The sequence below is a fragment of the Aulonocara stuartgranti genome (genome assembly GCF_965226115.1).
Source record: "Aulonocara stuartgranti genome assembly, chromosome: 13".
Lineage (NCBI taxonomy): Eukaryota > Metazoa > Chordata > Actinopteri > Cichliformes > Cichlidae > Aulonocara > Aulonocara stuartgranti.
The window spans coordinates 33,559,838-33,580,206 of NC_138949.1; the positions used below are offsets into that span (position 1 = coordinate 33,559,838).

Here is a 20,369-nt window from a genome sequence, read left to right on the forward strand (position 1 = left end):
GCCCCTTGTCAAACAAACTGTGACAGATATGGTGGCGTCATCGGCGAACAATATCATATTTACTCTGCAAGCCTGACATGATCCAGATCAGACTGGTTTAAACTGTTTGAGGAAGAGGAGGAGGGAGTCCGGGCGAAGAAACAAGGACAGTAGACGGGGAGTTACTCGCTGTCAGACCCTGTTAGGAGTGAGGCGGCCGTACTGTACCGCGGTAACTCCCAGTGGAGAGTACAGTGCAGAGAGGCGCTGGGTCCCGGTTATCCAAGTTGGCGATATTATGACGGTCTGAGCCATTAAACCAACACGCGGCAAATGAAATCAAGCAAGCTATTAATAGCACCTGGCATTGGAGTGGAAACTCGCTCTGAACACACACATCATCCTGTGTTTACTTTCATACATGCAGTCCCCTGCAAGGCTTTTCACAAACACACAACAGTGCAGGGAAACTGCACACTCTTCATTGAGAGAATGGGAAGGAGGAGGAGGAGGAGGAAGGCCTGGCTGGTGCAGCGGCGGAGCGTCCACACGGCCACGAGGCAACAAAACGTCCATTACAAATCAAAACATTTGGTTCATTCATTTCAGGATGTTTTCTTCGCTCCCTCCTCCTCCTCCTCTGTGTACGGGGCTCACACACTGACCTACATTGGCCGTAATGAAATCACGGTGTGTGTGTGTGTGTGTGTGTGTGTGTGTGTGTGTGTGTGTGTGGTTGGCGATGCCACGTTGAGGACATGAGTGTTTGTTTATACTCCTGCCTTTAACATTTGCACGCCTGCATGCACACGTGTGCTATTTATGACATGTGAAGCACAAGAAGAGTTTCATATTTTTGGAGCTTTTTGTTACTGAGAAGATTTTTAGACCCAAACAAAACCGTAATAAGACAAACTGTTCCTAAACTCAATTCATACATACATTTATTTCCTGGAAAGGTACCAGGAAATAAAAAAAGGAAAAAATGAAAGTTAAATCACGTCTTTGCCTCCTTCAGCTTTAATATGCACAGTGAACCCATGTTTTCTTGTATTTGGATGTTTTTAAAACGTCTGGACTGAAGCATCGTTTCTAAAACGAGACCTTCCCACACCGTCACAGCCGGTGGGCCGATGTCTGTGTGCACAGTAAGAAGGTTGTGGGTTTGAATCCACTGTCAGCTGCCTCTTTCTATGTGGAGTCTGCATGTTGTCCTCATGCCTGTGTGGGTTATGTCAGGTTACCTGGTGATTCTAAAATGGTTAGGAGTCAGTGTGAGTGACAGTCCTTCTCTGTGTTGGCCCCGCCCCTCACGCCGTGACAATCTCCAGTCTCGCATAATTTTGTTGAGTAAATTTATTTCTGAACAAAAGACTTTATATAAAGGTGACAGAAAAAATGCCACGACACGAATGTAAGACTGAAACCTACACAGGAACAGTCTATGAGGTCTCAGTCACCAGGACTTTGGTGAAAAACTCAGAGAGACACCTGAAGTACGCTGAGGATGACCTGGAGAAAGGTCCTGCAGACTGGAAGCATCCTTCAGTCAGATGAGACTCAACCAGAAGTTTGCGGCCACAGAGATGCTGCTAATGTCTGGAGAAAGAACGGAGAGAACAGTGAAGCACGGTGGTGGGAGCATTATGCTGTGGAGATACTTCAGTGAGTTGTAACGGCGTTTTGCGAGGAAGGAGCAGCTAGCAGGTCCAGCAGGCATGTGGGGTGGAGGTTAGCTGGACAACTCTGAGGCCAGTCAGTTAGAACGGCAGAACAAGACCGTACAAGCCAGGTCTCCACGCCTCTGCGCTATCCGTACATACATGTGTGGGGGTCAGGTCCAGCCCGTTGCAATGGTACGGTCTCTCTAAACAGACGGACGGAGGAAGCTTGCTCGACTGTATGGGCTGCTGCTACACTCACACTAGACTCTCCAATGACTACAATAATAGGACGACACCCCCTAGCGGTGCCACAATAAGGGTTGTTACACTGTGTGGAGCTGGGAATCTCCCTGAGGGGGAAGGATCATGGAGGAAGGAGAAGATTCAGCAGCAAAACTGGGTCTGAGTCATCTTCCAACAGGACCGCGACCTAAATCATAAACTTCTGTAAACTTGACTGTTTCTATCGAAAACATGATGGATGTCTGCAGAAGGAAAACAATTAAAACATTTCTCGGACGCCATTTATTCTGGACTCGTGGTTGTTAGAGCGCCTCCTACAAAACCAGAACAGAGCTGGAGTTTTTCAGCATGTAGAAGTTGTTCAGCAGGACTTTTGTGTCCTGTTTGAAGTGATGAGCCGATCAGCTCTCGTGACTCTTCAGAGTAAATCTGCTGTTATCCTCCAAGTCTCCTCCTTTGCTTCCTCTTATGTAATCTGCTCTCCTTTGTGCTTTGTTACCCACCGTGCACGTGTTCGATGATTTGCAGACTTTTCTGTTGCCGCCGCTGACTCTGGACCAGTTCGAGGTGTCCCTCGCAGGCCACCGTATAGCCCACTTCACACCTAAAGTAGATTAATAGTTTGGCGAAGTTCATCCAGGGTTCAAGTAAAGGTTCAGCTAGAGTTCAGCCAAGTGGAGAGGGAGGAGGGAGAGTCTGTGCCGCTCTGTTGGAAACCGCTGCAGACTGAAGAGATGGAAATATGGAAATAGAATAACAGGACAAAGAGACGCAAACACAGAACATTAGGTTCATTATTTGTGCAGAAAATCATGATCGTACATGTATGAAGAGCAAAGTGTCTTTAAATCAGTGTTAAAGGTCAAAAGGGGACGAAACATGCAGGTGTCGGTCCTGATGACCTTCAGCTTTTATCAATGAAGACTCAAAACTCAGATAAACGTCGCAGTTTTTCTGTTGCAATGCAGACGTAACGTACAGCTTATGGTCGTGGTAAATTATGCATGACAGTGTGAGCATTTGTTCCTGCCTGAACCCAGGATCGGGAGGGGGCGGGTACAGTATTTGACTTATTCATGATGCTATAGCTGCAGCTCGGCGCCACTTTACTACCACGACCTCCCAGCTTAGGCTTAAGCTGCAGGTTTAAACTGCAGTTGTGAGGTCAGGGTCACGGGAGGTCACAGAGAGACGACCATGTGTGGACGCCACAGAGGATTTCACCTCTAGAAGAAACTGATCAGTGTTCATCTCTCTTCTCTTCTTCTTTTCTATTGTTCGTGTTTCTGCCAGGATGGAATAAAGTTTAGTTTACATCACTCAAGGCTGCAAATGAGTGCTGCTAACATGATACTGCTACATTTTTTTGTGATGTCAGTGATATACTGGCGATCGTGGCTCAAGAGTTGGGAGTTCGCGTTATAGTCTCTTGTAGTCTCGGTCGTTGTGTCCTTGGGCAAGGCACTTCACCCGTTGTCTACTGGTGGTGGTCAGAGGGCCCGGTGGCGCCAGTGTCCAGCAGCCTCGCCTCTGTCAGTGCCAGGACCTGCAATGTAGCTTACCATCACCAGTGTGTGAATGGCTGAATGTAGTGTAAAGCACTTTGGGGTCCTTAGGGACTAAATAAAGCGCTATACAAATCAGAATCAGAATCAGAATACTTTATTGATCCCTGGGGGAAATTATTTTTTGTTACAGTGCTCCATTTTAAACCAACATTAAGACAAGACAGACAATACGCTAACTAAGAATAGTACACTATATACATATATATACATACATACATACATACATAAGTCACTCATAAATAAATAGTTGGAAAAGAAACATGTGTAGTTGTAGCAGCAAACAGTGTGTTAAGTGGATGCGTTGTACAGGGAGATGGCCACAGGCAGGAATGATTTCCTGTGTCGTTCAGTGGTGCTTTTCGGTAATCTCAGTCTCTCACTGAACGAGCTCCTGTGACTGACCAACATGTCATGGAGTGGGTGGGAGGTGTTATCCAACATTGTCTTTATCCTGGACAAATGCAAATACAGGCACGACAAGACTAAGCCAGACATGTCTGAGAGCGAGAGCTGCTGTCAGCCAAGAAAATGCTGGCAGCGTGGCAGTCCACGAAGGTATAGATGTGACGATCCTATGTGATTTTCAGAAAAGCTGACCTCTGAAACAGCTTCATCGCCTCACGTCAAAGAAGGAGACGAGAAAAAAAAGACAACATACAACAGCTGAGAGAGCCACAGAAAACATGTGGACTCTGTGGAGTGTTTATATGGAGCTAAATCAGGGTCAAGTTTTTTATCCATTTTAAAAATGAAACTAAAATTACAAGTTTCGATATGTAAAATTTAAAAACAAAAACATTGTGAAAACATTGTTGGACAAAAAACAATAAAAGGTTGGGGACCGCTTGTTTATACTGTATAGCAGAGGCCAACATGCTACGTTAACGTATCAGTAACCAATGAGTTACTAGCAGTGGACTCTGTCTTTTATATACAGTCTATGGTGTAGAAATCAGCGATGCGTCTTTGAGAACACCTAATGAATGCCTCCTCCCACCATAACCAGCAGCATCACTGCTGTGATGGAATGTAACTTATTACATGTACTCAAGTACTGAAGCACAGTTTTAATATATTTGTGATTTGATTGTTGTTGTACTGCTCTCTGATGTGAATACTGTACCTTGTACTTCCTTATTTTAAACACAGCTGAAGTGACACATTTGTTCACCTCGGTGCCACCACAATGCTCTGCTATAAACTCCTTATTTGAGTATTTGTATGTAAAACTCCCATGTGACCCTGAAAGCACCATTAAAAACATTTAACACAGAGATAAAAGAGCAAGCTCAAGTTCACTGAATGCAGACATGAATCAGAGAAGCGCCGGAAAGCCTTTAGATGAGTTTGTGAGGGGTACACTGTGATTACTTTACTTACATCTTTGCTTTATCAGTCTGGAATATATTTTTAAAGCTGTATGTGTGGTCTGCAAATTATCAGCACACATTCCTTTAAAAGTTTATAAACAAATCCAGGCTCATCATTGTCAGTCATTGGTCAGGAAAGCTTGACCATTTATTGTTTTTGGTGAACTTGCAAAGAACCCAAAGGACGCTGCACACTTACAGGCTAGCAAACATGCTCGTTTAGCTCGTTTTACTCTAACGGGACCAGAGTTCACAGAATGGCCACCGAGTCGGATTCAGAGACTGAGATGATAAAATTATCAGGAAAGCTTGTTTACTGAGCTCATTGCGTGAGGACACAGGTGACTTTTCCCACAGACTGCTTTAAAATCTGACTCAAACAACAGAAGTCGCCCCCTGCTGGGCTACAGACAGAATGCAGATCCACAAACACCAGCTCACACACGATGACAAACCCTTCCATTAAATTGAGCATTAATGTCAACATTGGACTGAAAGGACGAGCATCCTTCATCTCACACACAGAAACACAAAGACACACACACACAGAGACACGCGCACAGACACACACAGAGACACACAAAGACACACCAGGCGTCCTGTGTGCTGTTTGGACTCAGAGGAGTCAGACACCAACTGACCAGACAAATGTTCTTTTGCTTTTTCTCTCAAAACACTGCCGCTGGCTGTGTGTGTGTCTATTTCTGTGTGTGTGTGTGTGTGTGTGTGTGTGTGTGTGTGTGTGTGTGTGTGTGTGTATGCTGATGCCCTCCCACCCTCCAGGTTTGTGTGTATTATAGCGGCCCACTGCTCCTGTGTCCTTTGATTAAGGTCAATTTCGTTAGTAGGGTTGGAAACACATCCCCCACCCAAACAAACACACACACACACATACACACACACACATTTCATCTGAGTCAAATCAACCATCCTGTAACGTTTCCTGTAATCAGCATGTGGCATCTTCGCAAAAAAGCCATAAAAGTGTTAAAGATTAATGCAAAATCAACAGGCTCATGTCCACATCAGGATTTCTGTCATTTAAAAAATGGATTCATGCATCTTTATCTGCTGACCGCGTTTTTCAAAAACTGTATTTCTGCTTTACACTAAAATGTTAAAACCTTCCCAAATACGAGGAAACAGCGGTCCTGTTCTTGTCCACAAACGCTCGTGTGTTGTGCTGAAGTTAAAAATAGGCTCAGGCTGTAGTGAGATGGTGCAGCCCGTCTACCAGGCGACTCACTGGGACACAGTTTTATTTAACATGGCGGCGTGGGAAACCGCAAACGCTCTTGAGGAAATGAGGGAAGAGCTGAAAAAAAGCAAAAATACAAACAGAAATAAAGCTTCCCTCAAAGATGCTCTGCGTAACACGATGTTCACCGCGTGGTGGTGAGTAGCAGGTCTGTGTGACTGGAAAAACTGTTCAGAAGTAACAGGAACTCTGTGCTCAGGTGTAAACAGTACAAACAATCGATGGTTGGCATGAAATTAGTATTTAAAAAGTGTTAGTATAGAAAAGGATATTGTACTCATATATCTGCGTATACACAGGTTACAGATCCAAAGAACACGATAAACTAGAAAAACTCACTGCAGTAGTACAACAATCCAGCGATGAGTAGCACAGAGCTGTCGTCTTAAGTAGAATAAAATAGAATACAATAGAATAATCCGTTAATTGTCCCACGAGGATAAATTTGGTTGTAACAGCAGCAGAATAAAATCACATATACAAACAGAACAGGACACAGAAAAAAAAATTTACATCATGGACAGTAGTTACAAAAACAGAGTACTGTACAGTTATTAAGATTAAAGTATAGGGTTGTTTTTTTTAATATAAACTGAGAAAAATAGTGTGCAAGTTAAGTAGTAGTAGTAGTTAAGTAGTGGCTAGAGACATAAACATAACAAGTGGATGGTGAGTTTATTGCAGGTGTAGAGATTTATTGTAGGTAGAGCGGAAACCTGTAATGAGTTCTGCCCAAACAGAGAGGGAGAGAAAAACAACCAGTATCCAAAACCAACAACAAACCCGAATGGGAAAACCTGAGAGACATGGAAGACCATGACAAATGTCCAAAGAAGGTGTCACATATGCCAGCTAGCAGCAACTAACAGGCGCTAACACCTGTTAACAGAGGCTAACAGCTGCTTACAGTGGCTAGCACATGCTAACAGCTGCTAAAAGCGGCTAACAGAGGCTAACAGCTGCTTACAGTGGCTAGCACATGCTAACAGCTGCTAAAAGCGGCTAACAGAGGCTAACAGCTGCTTACAGTGGCAAAAATAGTAGCTATGCTGATAGAAAAGTTCAGGATATCCTCAACAGCTCACCTCAGTATGGTTGTCATCAGATGAAAGTGAGTTTCACTCATCAACATGTATTCCCAACTCGGACTCCTCTCCCAAAATTTGCAGCCTCTTCCAGAGTAAATAGACGTGCACACATAAGTTCCTTTCCATTAGTATCTACTCGGATTGACTCGCCACAGTCCTTCGCAGGTTTCACGGTTTTCCATTAGGTTCATGGTACAAGGTACAAGGTACTAAAATAATACCTGCACAGCTGAGGCGCCAAGCAGTCCAAGCAGGTACTAAAATGTGACGGCATCAGACTGCATGCTATCGATTGGTTGGTCAGTGGCATCGCTCGATGAGTCATGCATCTCGTTCACAAAGATCTAAATTGCCATTTTGGAAACCTGGCAATGAAAGAAACGGCTACAAAAAACAACACAGTGTTCCCCGAGTCTGATGAAAAGCCACAGACCGAGCAGCAGGTATGTCTTCGGCTGTGTTGTAGCATTTGTGTCACATGCTAATTACGTGATGTAATGCTTCGCCGTGTTGCTATAACAACGACCTCACACATTATGTGGGACTCGATTGAAACAAAACAAACAGTCAAGCTGAGTCGAGTCATGGCGATCATGCCGAGTTGATCTGAGGAGGTATCAATGGAAAACGCGTTTTATTGACAGCTGAGGTAAACGGCGGAGTGACAGCCTACACATGCAGATGAGATGAACAGAGGTCCGAGCACAGCAGCCACAGTAGCTAGGATCATGCACTAGGATTGGGAGGAGTAAGAAAACAGACTTCAGTTGGCTGCAGCCTACTGACATAACCTAAGAGCTAGCTGGACTGGCTAAAAGCGTTGTGTCAAATACTCACTGAGTCTGGAGTAATTCAGGACTTCATGTGACTCTTTGTTCTGTCGCATATGTGTGGCTCTTTGTTTACACTGTTTAATGCAGTGTGGCCCAATGGAAAACCTGAGTTATTCATCCATTTCCTCTTCTGAAAGTGAGTGACTTTACTAATTTTATTGATTGATTTATTGGTTAGCTGTTGGAATTTAAAGTCTGAGTGTTCAGACTGCTGCTAATCACAGACATGATTTGTTCTACAGCACAAAATAGATGTCATTTGCTGGACTGTTGTGAAAACCAGTAACTCGGTTAAATTTCCCTTTTTCATTAGATTGATAAATCTGAGTGTAAACATGTCTATTAACTCGCTGCCCACTGTTGTTTTCATCTCTGTGTCTGATAAGAAAGAAGATAACGAATTTATTTAACCACTGACCACCAAATATACTTCCCAGATTACACAACAACTGCGTCATGTTGCCATGGCAACTTTATTAAACACATATGCAGTTATCATTAAATTAGTTGTGGTGTAATTTTAGGTAAAAGAAAGCGGACAAATCTCCACCATCTTTATGGTCGTCGGACCGTCTCCTAACTTAGAGGATGAGTTTCATTCAGTGTTTGTAAAGCTTTCTCTGAGTGTCTGAGCGATTTCCTCCTTTTAAATGCCCGGTCGCGGCAGATGGCCCCGCCCCTCCCTGAGCCTGGTTCTGCTGGAGGTTTCTTCCTGTTAAAAGGGAGTTTTTCCTTCCCACTGTCACCAAAGTGCTTGCTCATAGGGGGTCATATGATTGTTGTGTTTTTCTCTGTATGTATTACTGTAGGGTCTACTGTACAGTATAAAGCACCTTGAGGCGACTGTTGTTGCGATTTGGCGCTGTGTAAATAAAATTGAATTGAATTTTGTATTTGTCCAGTTCCCGCTCATAAACTTGGAAATTAGTGCCAGGGTGTTCACTCTGGTTAAGAGGGACAGCGTTCGATCTTTGCTCTGATAACTCACGACTTTGATGAGGATCTGATGCAAACATCTTGTTTATCTGGCACCACAGGACACCTTCAGCACCTGTGGACTCCTCGCCCTGATGGTTTTAGCAGCAGGCGTGGGACAAACCCACTACCAGGTGCCCAGTTTGAATGTCGTAGCTGATGGCTGTGTACAATAATTATGAATATAAGACAACATATGTTCTATTTTATTTATTGAATTTTTGTTAAGCATTTAAAATCAAACACGTGAGCTCGATGAATGTAACATACAGTATGAAATGTAGGTCCTGTAAGTTTAAAGCTCTGAGTCACAACGAATCAGAAAGACTTCACCAGCTTTCACGAGTGTGTGTGTGTGTGTGTGCGTGTGTGCGTGTGTGTGTGTGTGTGTGCGTGTGTGTGCGTGTGTGCGTGTGTGTGTGTGTGTACTGGATGACATTACTAAAAAGAGTCGACATGTTACACAGCAGTGGAGGTTTTAAACCCTCCAGCGTCACACACACAAACTCACACACACTCGCAGGCTCTCAGCTTGGCTCTGTGCCCATATGCATGACAAGACCTCTGGGACCCCCTAAGCACACACACACACACACACACACACACACACACACACACACACACCACCACCACCACCACCACCACCGCTCCCATCCCCATCTAACTCGGCAGCCCAGTGCCTAATAGCGCCCAACATCTTCTCCTGTGTGTGTGTGTGTGACTGTGTGTGTGCGTTCATGTGTGTGTGACTGTGTGTGTGTGCATGTGTGTGTGCATGTGTGTGTGCGTGCATGCGTGCATGTGTGCACACGGCTGTGGCAGAAAGAACACTGCGACCTAAAAACCCAGCTCACTGAGAGCGACTGCACGCCGAACAGAAGGCTCATCCAAGTGTAAACACACACAGAGTACAGACCAGCGTGAACACACACACACACACAAACACACACAAGGCAAGTGGACACATGCAGTTAGTCTCACACACACAGCAGATGCAGACAAATTAACACACAAACTGTCGCACTCAAAGAGAACAATGGTGCTGTACACACACACACTCCTCACACACTGTGTGTGTGAGGAGTGTGTGTGTCCAGTGTCCTCTTTCAGCCTGACAAATCTTTACTTTTCCAGAAACAAGAAATTCAGATCATGTGATGACCACTGAAGCGTCTCCATGACGACCGGGGGAAGCCATGCTTCCTCTCAGACTGAGTTACTCAGAGTTGCGTTGCTGACATCTTGTGTTGCACGAGTGTACGTGAATCCAGACACACATTTATAATCTGAACGACTCTCAGCTTCTAAAAATGAGGCGGGCGCCTGTGGGAGCATTTAAGGTGGTATTTCTGTTTATTCTGAGACCTTAAAAGTGATTTCAGAGAAAGTGATCAGAGACCAAATGAACACGGAGAGACCATGTGGAACAATGACCGCTCTTCTGTGATGACCTGTGATCAGAATCCCAGCAGTGATGGGAGTTAGGACCAGACCCCGAGTCTAGATGGTGGTGTTGAAGATGAAGACGGAGGCTTGGATGGAGTTCTGAGTGACCAGGGTGAGCTGAAGATGAGTAAAGAGAGACAGTCGATCAGACAATAATACTAACGACTTATTTAATCATGTATTTATTTCCCCTTTAAAGTGTATCATTATCCTGAGAGTGAAATATAAAAAGTCAGGTCAAGTATCACAAAGCTTTTGTCCAAAAGAGTGGCAGCAGCACCCGAGAGCCTCGCCGCTGCACGCAGACGGCATCCTTTAAAAACGGTGCCGGTTACGGTTTGAGACCAGACACGGCCTGGCTGCGCTACAGACGCCGCCGGGCTGCACGGAGCGCGCTCAGTGTGGTCGTGTACAGTAAATATTTTTACAGCACAGATCATGTTGGCTTCATGTCAGAGTCCTCAGCTGTCAGCACAACACCGGCCCCTGGCAGGGAGAGCGACGAAGAGCAGCGAGAGAGCCAGAAAACCCCGAGCACAGGAATGCATCTGTTATCACAGCGTTCAAACACTGCAGTCAGAATCACTGCTTTACACGTTTGAAATGAAAGATCATTCAAATATTACACAAAAGAATGAAATAAAAAATGTGTTTAACATCAAATGTAACACTTTTAAACACAGTTTTATCATCACTGTTTGTTTTATTTAGAAATGTATAGAAATCATAAAGAGGATTATAATGAAAGGTGATTATGAACCATAATATCTGCAGAAAGTCCTCAATTAAGTAAAGTGCTGCTAAATGTGCGCAGAGCTGGCACAGCAGAAACGAGAATCCATTTCCTCTTTACATATTTCTACGTTAATGTCACTGTTAAAGCTTTTTATGTCATTCCAGACGTTTTATTCTTCACTTTCTTTATTTTCAACATCAACTGAAAACCACAAATACTGAAATACAGCAAAATCCTGCTCCTCACATACAAGGTCTTAAATAATCAGGCCCCATCTTATCTTAATGACCTTGTAGTACCATATCACCCTATTAGAGCACTTCGCTCTCGCTCTGCAGGCCTACTTGTTGTTCCTAGAGTATTTAAAAGTAGAATGGGAGGCAGAGCCTTCAGTTTTCAGGCCCCTCTTCTGTGGAACCAGCTTCCAGTTTGGATTCAGGAGACAGACACTATCTCTGCCCCCTATGAGCAGCACTTTGGTGACAGTGGGAAGGAAAAACTCCCTTTTAACAGGAAGAAACCTCCGGCAGAACCAGGCTCAGGGAGGGGCGGGGCCATCTGCTGTGATTGGTTGGGGTGAGAGAAGGAAGACAGGATAACGACTGTTTGCCGCGAACACTCGTTAAATTAATGAGATGTAAATGTTAGTGTTAAACTGCTAGAGTTTCATCTTTGTCTGACATAAATCTGTATTTTAGGGGGTTAAAGGTCATGTGTAGGATGATGACCTCTGCGTTCCCCTGATGATGTCCGAGGTCGCGAGCTGACTGTGTGTGCGTACTGTTCCATCGGTCTTTGTAGGAACACTGATGTGAGGACTTTTTGGACAGTAAGGACACGTTTGCGTTGGTTGTGAGAGAATCAGAATGCATCATGTCAGCGAGTGTCAAGACAAGCGCACACATGTGTGTGTTGTGTGTTGTGCCGTGCTCTTTGCACTGGATGTGCTGGCACATTCGGACCCCCTAGCTCCAGTTGGGATCAGCGTCCTTCAGGAGCAGGACTGACGAGCTGCTGTTTTCTATGAATGTGAGTCTGAACTGACTCACATTCCTAAACTGGATTTTTGCTGCTTAAATGCTTAAATGTGATGTCAGATCTCTTTCTCTGTCCTCACTGGCAAAATGCAGAAGCCAGTTGACATGTTGACCCTTCCACTGGGGTTACTGGTGTAGTAACATCCACCAGCGCCCTGTTTTCATCTCTTGCCCACCGATGCCGTCTTGTTCCAGTAGCCCACTTCTCATCAGGGCGTCCTGGTTCCTCAACACCTGACACAGACCTCGGGCAACGTCTGAGCTGGTATGGCTTCATATTTATGTCTCTCGCTGATGTCCGAGGTGGGCTTGGTTAGCGTGGAGGGTCTAGCCTATTGGGAGTCAAACCTACGACTCCCGTTCCAAAGGTGTGTAGACCAAGAAAGGACTTGGTCTGAATAGAGTCTGTGTGTGAGTGTCCTGAGTGATGAGGGTTACTGAGACCGTGGCTCAGATTGGTGAGGTGCGTGGGCAGGGGTGAGATGTGGGGGGATAGTGGTTGTTAACAGTCCATTATGGCGATGGCCTCCAGGGGTGGGAGAGGCCAGTGACGTTCAGAGTGGAGTTAATGACCCTCTGTGCAGCCTTCATCTTCTCAGTCGTGTCCCCTAAGTACCAAACACCAGGCAGGTGTTGTCACTGCTGATTTCAAAGGATCTGATCAGTTTACAGGAGGACACCTGCCCATCATTACTGTTTGTAGTTTTTAATGGACTACATGTTCCATGAGCTCCTCAGCTGGTGGTGAGATTTTCCTTTAAAAAGCTCAGGAGGACGACATGACCATGTGGTGAGGAGGCGGACGGAGACGCTGCAGAGCTCTTCTGTTAAAGGGACATTTCTGAGCTCGAGTCTCTCAGGATGTCTGCTGATGACTCAGCCGGAAGCAATCTGGTGTCGGTGGACTTTGAAATCTTCGGTCACGTCCAGGGTCTGTATGTTTAACTCCCTTTTCTTCCTCTGCTTCTTAGACCTGTTGGCCTCTGAGAGCCTGTAAAACGATCCACTGCTGCTTAATTTAGGAACAAGCTGGGCTGGCCTCACTTTCACTTCTTAGAGCCTCATGAATGCCACCAACTTCACAAAAGCCCAAACAGACCACCTCTGTTAGGCTGTGTAAACAAGAAAATGCACAAAACACAAATGTGACTTTTGGAAACAAGCTATTAAAAAATAGCAGCTACTAATTCAGACTTTCTTTTCTCTCCTTCTTACTTTGACAGGCGTCTGCTTCCGAATGGTGAGTTTTCCTTGAGCTCTCTTTTTGCTGCGATCACCTCCTGCTGCTTCCAAAAACCAAATCCCATCCTCACCAAACCCACAGCTCAGTTCGAGGCTCAGTCTGCACAGAAACGTAGCTTTTTCTATGCATCTTGGCCTTTTGCACACATGTAAACGGTGTCTCGATCATCCAGGTAAGGAAATCCCAGCAAGCTGATTCTGTTCATCTGGACGTTTTCAGTGGGAGAAGCATTACGTCATCATACAGGTGACTTCTTCAGTCTCAGCTGACTGCAGGTGTCCAGCCTTACGTTTGCACAGTAACTGAAAGCAGCCCGCTGACTAACAAGCGGCTGTGAGGTCAGTTTTTTCACCATAAATATGCTGTCGTGACCATTGATCCATGACACTTCGCATATTAATTTACACAACTGGCGACACGATCAGGTGTGGATTTCACAAAACTCATCAGGCTACAGTGGGGGAAAAAATCCCAGTGAAAGCATTGAAATAAAACAACCTGCTTTAGCTCCTCCCCCTTTATGTCAACTCTAACCAGCTGTTTTTATTGGCTGCCCCTTCTTTATGACTAAAAGCATGCTGCATATCGTTCCTCTGTGGAGATAAACCAATAAACTAGAAGGATTATCCAACACACAAAACAGACATTAAGTATATACAATTTTTTTAATACATTATTTTATTGACTTAATGTTTTTATGTCCCACATCAATCTTTGTTTAACATCCAGGTTGAAGGATTTTATTAACTCCTTTCTTCCCGTCACCAGTACACAGAGAAGGAGGGTCTGCGGCTCGGGCTGGTCGGCTGGGTGAAGAACACCTACAAAGGGACGGTGGTGGGACAGGTGCAGGGTCCGGCTGACATGGTGGAGGAGATGTGAGTGCACACTGACACGCCACAGCAGGCTGGTGCAACTCTCACTGCAAAGTGCTGCGGTGATACTCTTTTTCAGCCACTAGATGGCGACCTTTGCCTTCACAACACAACGGTTACCTGCTTCAGGTCTGTTCTGTCGCGGCAGCAGATCTGCAGGCACCGACGCTTTGGTTCAGGAGATTTATGAGCAGTTTAAAGAGTTCTTGTTCTCATGCAGGTGAATTGTTAAATATTAAATACTTGCGACCACACTGCGGGTTCTTCAAGCAGAGCTACAGGATTTATATCTGCTCCCTTTGGTGATGTTTCTGCCTTTGTTTTTCCAGTTGAACACTAGAAACTCTGAGTTCCCAGCTGTCAGTGAATGCAGCGTAATGGTATCAGATCTGGAACTGAAGCCGGGCTCAGTTTGTTTTGAACGTCCCATCCTGTCCGGGGGGAGTGATGTCACTGGGTGGGGACGTCCGATTTAGATGACATCACCACCTCAAGGGATCTGCTGATGCTCCTTGACATCACACACACACACACACACACACACACACACACGCTCCTTGCAGGGCCAGGCGGGCGGGGTCCCCAGAGGAAGAAATGGCACAAAAACAGATTTCATTTCAAGCTTCAGCATAAATTTTAGGAGCTGGACGCTTCAGTCTGAACACAGAAGCAACTGCAGGCATTAAATGTGTTTACAGGCTGGTTACACACATGAGGAACTGTGATTGGCTGTATTACAACAAAAGCACATCTAACAGTCAATAAGACTGTAAAGGGTCAGGGTTAATACAGTTCACACACACACAGCTTCTCTCCGTTGTATATCGACTATTATTTCCATGTTAACACACTTGCTTTCACGTCCTTCCTGTCGACTCCACTTTCACCACGACCTCACTTCCTGCCAGGCCTGTGAAACGGGATCCAGCTGTTCCTCCAGGCGTGCAGGAGGAACAGGAGGGAAATAAGGAAAGATGAGGAAAGGAGAGCAATGCAAACGTTAGGCTGTGTGGAGTTTGGAGAGCGAAGGCTGGCGGTGGGAGGTGAAGCAGTGGGTGGTTTCTATTTATTCCTCTGGGAGCAGAAAAATTTCCAGAGCAGAGCTGATGAAAGTGAAGGAATGGAAACAAAGAGAGAGGCGGGAAAATCCTGACGTTAAACTACAAACGCTTTGCAGTTTGCTGAATTAAAACACTGGATATCAGCGTTAGTTGTGGGAAATATGGGATTTAATCCAAATGAATGGAAAATTTATGTGTAATCAAAATATGTTGCTGGGGCAAATGTGGCACTGATTTAAAGGAGCAAACCCGCGGCTCCCACCCACATGTTGGCTGTTACTGTAGAAAGTATGTCTTAGTTTAGCTTGTGGAGTGTGTGTCGGGGTGTGTGTCCTGGGAGCCAGGAGCTTGGTGGTGTTTGTGGACACTGGAAAGTCTGCTCCACGTTTTTCCACATAGAAATTCCTCAAACTGTTAGAAGTGACCAAGAGAGCCGGGAAGGTGTCGTATCTTAAGTTGGCAATAAAAAGTTTAATTACACGAGAGGAGCTGCCTAACGCGCAACCACAGACCCAACAGTGGGGAAAAGCAGCCTGAGCTTCAGCCTGAGGTTACAGCACGTTCACGGAGCTCATTATCAGAAACTTCCACTGTAACAGGAGATGTTTGACAGGAAATAAGGAAAAGCAGAATAGACCCACATTAGGGAGTCATTCGTTGTATTCAAGGCTACCTGTCGTTAGAAAAATACATTTAACTTATAGGCGCTGTAAAACCCTTCCAGGTCTCCTTACATTGGTTATAATCAGGTCGATGAACATGTTGTGGTTTTGTCACAAACCTGTAAAGAGAGTTATTTGGCTCGGATCAGCAACAGTGTGTGCTGCTGACTTCCTGTTAGCATTGTGTGGAATATACCGTACATGAGGACAAGGTCACTGTAGCCAACATAAACTAAAGACCAAACCTAGACGATGAAACAGATCTGGGGTCACTGAAGCAGAAGTGATAATATTTGTGTCATTTCAAAAACAATCAAATAAAAGAGCGCATGCAGGTGAGTGCGGTCGCAGCAACGATGCTCTGGCAGAGAAGAGTTGCAGCTTCCACACAGCTGATTAACAGGCCAGTGCAGGACAGCTCAAAGGGAGAAACTCCACCCAGGGGCGGAGCAGCAGAAAGGACTACACCTGCGACTCCACTTGAGGCTTCACCACAAGGAAAATGTTTAAAGAAAAACCTGATGTCAGCCAGACGCCGCACCACGTCGTGTGCCGCTTCTTCTCCAGTTTTCAGTCTTGAGTTCTAACTTCCTGTCTCTTCCTCCTGCACGTCTGCCTCTCCATGTTTCATTATTGCTTCTCACGTCTGATTTCAGGAATCATTTATCTCTCGTGTGTAGCCGTACCTGCCCTCCTGGCTCATGTTCTGTGATTATTATCACCTGTGCCTTGGTTTCCCAGCTGTGTCCATTTCCCCTGATTGCTCCTGTGTACATGCAGCGCTGTCATCCCCTCATCGCTGGTCATCGTGTTCTTGCATCACGGGATTAGTTTTCCTTTTACCTCCATCTTCTTGCAAGTTGGGTCCTAATTCAACACTTCATGGCATTAATGATTATAATAATGATTAGATTTTGGGGGGAGAAACACAACTTAATGGAACCATTTTTAGTCTCTCCGTGTGGTAAACTGCAGCACAGCTGGCTGCACAGCTGGTCTGATGAGGCTTTGTGTATTTGCATATCAAGATTGAGGACGTCTGATGAGTGTGAGTCAAACACCTTCACTATGTTACCTGTTAGAGAGATCACAGATCCCCGACAAACACCAAGACCTAAACTAACAGTGAAAGTGATAAAAAATAAACTTAGAGTAAAAGCTAAACTGTAATAACTCGCTGCATGAGACCTTTGGGTGGTCATGCACAGGGTCAGTGCTGACAGAAACGATGCACTTATGATGTAATAACTGGAAATATCTTGCTTAGGGCGGAGCTTTTGACATAGATGGAGTCCTCGCGAGTGTCGAAGTGCAGCTGTGCATGAGCGGATCAGAGAGAAATGGCAGCAGATTAGAAACCAGCAAACATCCAGCTGCTGGAGAATTAGTGTTAAGCTCTGTGTGTGTGTGTGTGTGTGTGTGTGTGTGTGTGTGTGTGTGTGTGTGTGTGTGTGTGGACAGTAGAGTAGTGGGTCATGGAGCAGATCGGTCCACTGTAGACAGAGTTTGGCAATAAAGCAAAACTAGGACAGCCACTCTCTCTCTCTCTCTCCCCATCCCCACTCTTGTTCTCATGCTCGCTCGCCCGCTCTCTTTGGCCCGCCTTCAGTCGGTGCAGCTACATGGACGTGACCCTGATCCCCTGCAATCTCCTCTAATCTACACACGCCTGCACTCGACCAAACGCTCAGAGAGCTGCTGCACAGCAAACTCCCAGCGTTATGTAAAACCAGAGGAATGTTTTTATTTACCCATCATGCCTTTGGTCGTCCAGATGCAGGCCTGACCCCCAGTCGGCTGGTGGGGCCTTCTTTTCTGGTTTTGAACGTTTATGTCCCTCGAGCAGTGAGGTCAGGAACATCGGTTTCAGGACTCTGCATTTTGAACTCACAACTTTATGGTTTTGGCCGTCAGCATGTTGGTGTTTGGAGCTGGACGTGACCGTATTTGGACGAGAGGTTGGCGTGCTAAGTTACCAGCTAAGAGTAGCTGCAGTAGTTACCAGGTGCCATCCATAGACTGTATATAGGAGCATCACACAGACACTGAAGTCAGCCAATCAGTGCTCAGTAAGAACCAAATAAAATCCTAAAACTTCACTCAGCAAAACCAGAGCTCAGCCTTCTCGGACGGTCGGTTAGTGCAGTGAACCTAACAGCAGCTCTGAAAGGCAGACAGTTTTACATCAGAGTCTGTGGTGATTAAAAGCAACTGGATCCACGACTAGTTCCAGTTTTTACTGGACTTGAATGAAGAGCTTTCTGTGGACCGACTGAACTCTGGCAGCAAGTCACCATCAGCTGCCGTCTCTGTGAAAGCCATTCCATATCTGCCTGTAGGACACGCTGTAGAAGCTGCTGTAAGCAGCTCACAGTTGCTCTGCAAGCCACTTTGCAGCCCAACTCCACCCCAGTTCTTCCTCTTCTTGTTTTTTTCTCACTGAATCGCCATGATGCCTTTTCCTTTCTGGACAGTGGTGTTGATGCTGCTATCAAAGCTCAATATAAGTGTCTGCAGACATAAATAATCTTTTATTGGTTGATGCAGGTCTCAACCAGACTGATCCTGAAGGAAATGTAAAAATGTCACGAACCTCAGGGAATCTTTGGCAAGTTTAAGTAAGAATGTTTGAAATCTTTAGGCAGCAACCACAGAAGAGTCGTCTGTGACCGATGACCCACCACTAAGCTGTGATCATCGGCCGTCACAGTAAAAACAAAAGTCTCTTTTCTGTCTGCAGTGCGTGTAGGACTTAGACCCGTGTACCATAAACCTGAACTGCACTCTCTTCTTTCTCATTGGGTCCTTTACAGGAAGGTGTGGCTGAGCAAAGAAGGAAGTCCCACCAGCCGGATCACCAGAGCCTCCTTCACCAACCAGAGGTCGATCGACAAGCTGGAGCTCTCCGGCTTCAAGACTCGCTTCTGACCAGTGAAGCAAAGATCCTGCAAACAGCTTCTCCACCGTCCCCTGGAAGAGGTCAGAGGTCAACGATGCTCCTACAGATTCAATGAATGAAGACTTTGGACGTCATGAAACCACTGCTGCTGGTTTATTCAGAGGGTGACTGAGAATTTATTTATAGTTTTTAATAAGTTGGATGTTGGCTTTGTGTCTCCATCTGTACAGCAAGCACCTAAAAACACTGGAACCATCAAAGCCTGATTTGTATGAATTAAATATCTTCCATCGTCTTTACTTCTCGATGACGTTCATTATCGACTGTGGCCTCTACATTAAGTTGCGTTGAGCGGTTTCCACACGGGCTAAGATAAAGTTTCAGGCTACGATCGAAGGCCTTTAAACTAAGACGCAAAAGGGTTTGTGAGACGTGTGTTATTAATGGATTTGCATCGTACACCACTGCGTGATGTAAACAAACACGCCCCTGCAGTGATGTCATTATATAACAGCACATCACCTGATACGATTACCTGCCATCTGATCCAATTAAATCACAGCGAGAGGCTCCCGGATCGGCAGCAACAATCCCCTGAGGCAGCGGGAGCCCCAGAGCAGCCGTCACCGCAGCAACGGCCAATCAGAGCCAGCGAGATGTGAAAATAAAAACAGCTGAATGGTCCTTTAAAGGCTGCGTTCATCAGGAAATATCTGCAGTTACAGACGCACACCACGCTGTGCGTGTGTGTGCTTAGAGAGCAAATCTCCATGGATACACTGTTGGACGTGGACGCTTGTTGTCATGCCAACCTGCCCTGAGACCTTACACACAAACACACACAATAAAGACAATTGGAGATTAGAGAGGAGGAGGTGTTCGTGTTTTATGAGGATCTTAATTCTCCTCAGAGCCTGTGCACATGTAAACACTTTGTTAAGCACACCTAGCTACAGTCATGCACATCTCATACACGTTAGAGCAGAGAGCAGAGATGTGGTGCTCAAAAACCCTGAATTCAAAGACGCTGCTGTCATTATGTTTGGTGACCACTGAAAATAAAGATAATTCAGATAAGCATCTGTACTTTTGAGCGTTTCCTGGCCCACATGTGACACGACGGGTTTAACAGGCGTGATGAAGGTACCGTGTCGCCCAGACACACCTGTCATCGACTAACCGTGACTCTGTCAAACACTCAGTGTGAGCTGGTCGAAGACCTTGGCTGTTCACGGCCAGTTTATGCCCCGATGAACGGCAGCACATGCTGAAGTGATGTCAAATCTGCTTTGCACCGTCAGCAGCTCAGAGGAGCTACAGATCCCGAGTTCCTAAAAACAAGTCCTGGACATCAGCAGTGGACTTGAGTCACCTCCCTGTCACGACTGAGACCACAGGCAGATGTCAGGTCCCCGTGGACCTGACATCTGCA

At 45.6% G+C, this 20,369-nt stretch overlaps 1 protein-coding gene across 2 annotated transcripts; it reads left to right on the forward strand.

The window, feature by feature from the left end:
• Positions 1 to 7,625: 7,625 nt before the first annotated feature.
• LOC309720356 (acylphosphatase-2-like) lies at positions 7,626 to 19,236 on the forward strand. 2 transcript variants are annotated; one of them, XM_082557204.1, is made up of 4 exons: positions 7,626 to 8,139; positions 13,421 to 13,437; positions 14,209 to 14,318; positions 18,852 to 19,236. In XM_082557204.1, the coding sequence occupies exons 1-4, from the start codon at positions 8,085 to 8,087 to the stop codon at positions 18,964 to 18,966; spliced, it is 297 nt and encodes a 98-aa protein (XP_082413330.1). In that variant the 5' UTR covers positions 7,626 to 8,084; the 3' UTR covers positions 18,967 to 19,236. The 2 variants fall into 2 exon arrangements, with proteins under 2 accessions (XP_082413330.1, XP_082413329.1); XM_082557203.1 differs by lacking the exon at positions 7,626 to 8,139 and adding an exon at positions 12,952 to 13,128.
• The last annotated feature ends 1,133 nt before the right edge of the window (positions 19,237 to 20,369 follow it).

Bases quoted from the DNA above. Each gene is read 5' to 3' on its own strand.
- LOC309720356 (XM_082557203.1), top strand. From the start codon at position 13,059: ATGTCTGCTGATGACTCAGCCGGAAGCAATCTGGTGTCGGTGGACTTT. The intron at 14,319-18,851 runs GTGAGTGCACAC...GGTCCTTTACAG, and splicing joins GCTGACATGGTGGAGGAGAT to GAAGGTGTGGCTGAGCAAAG.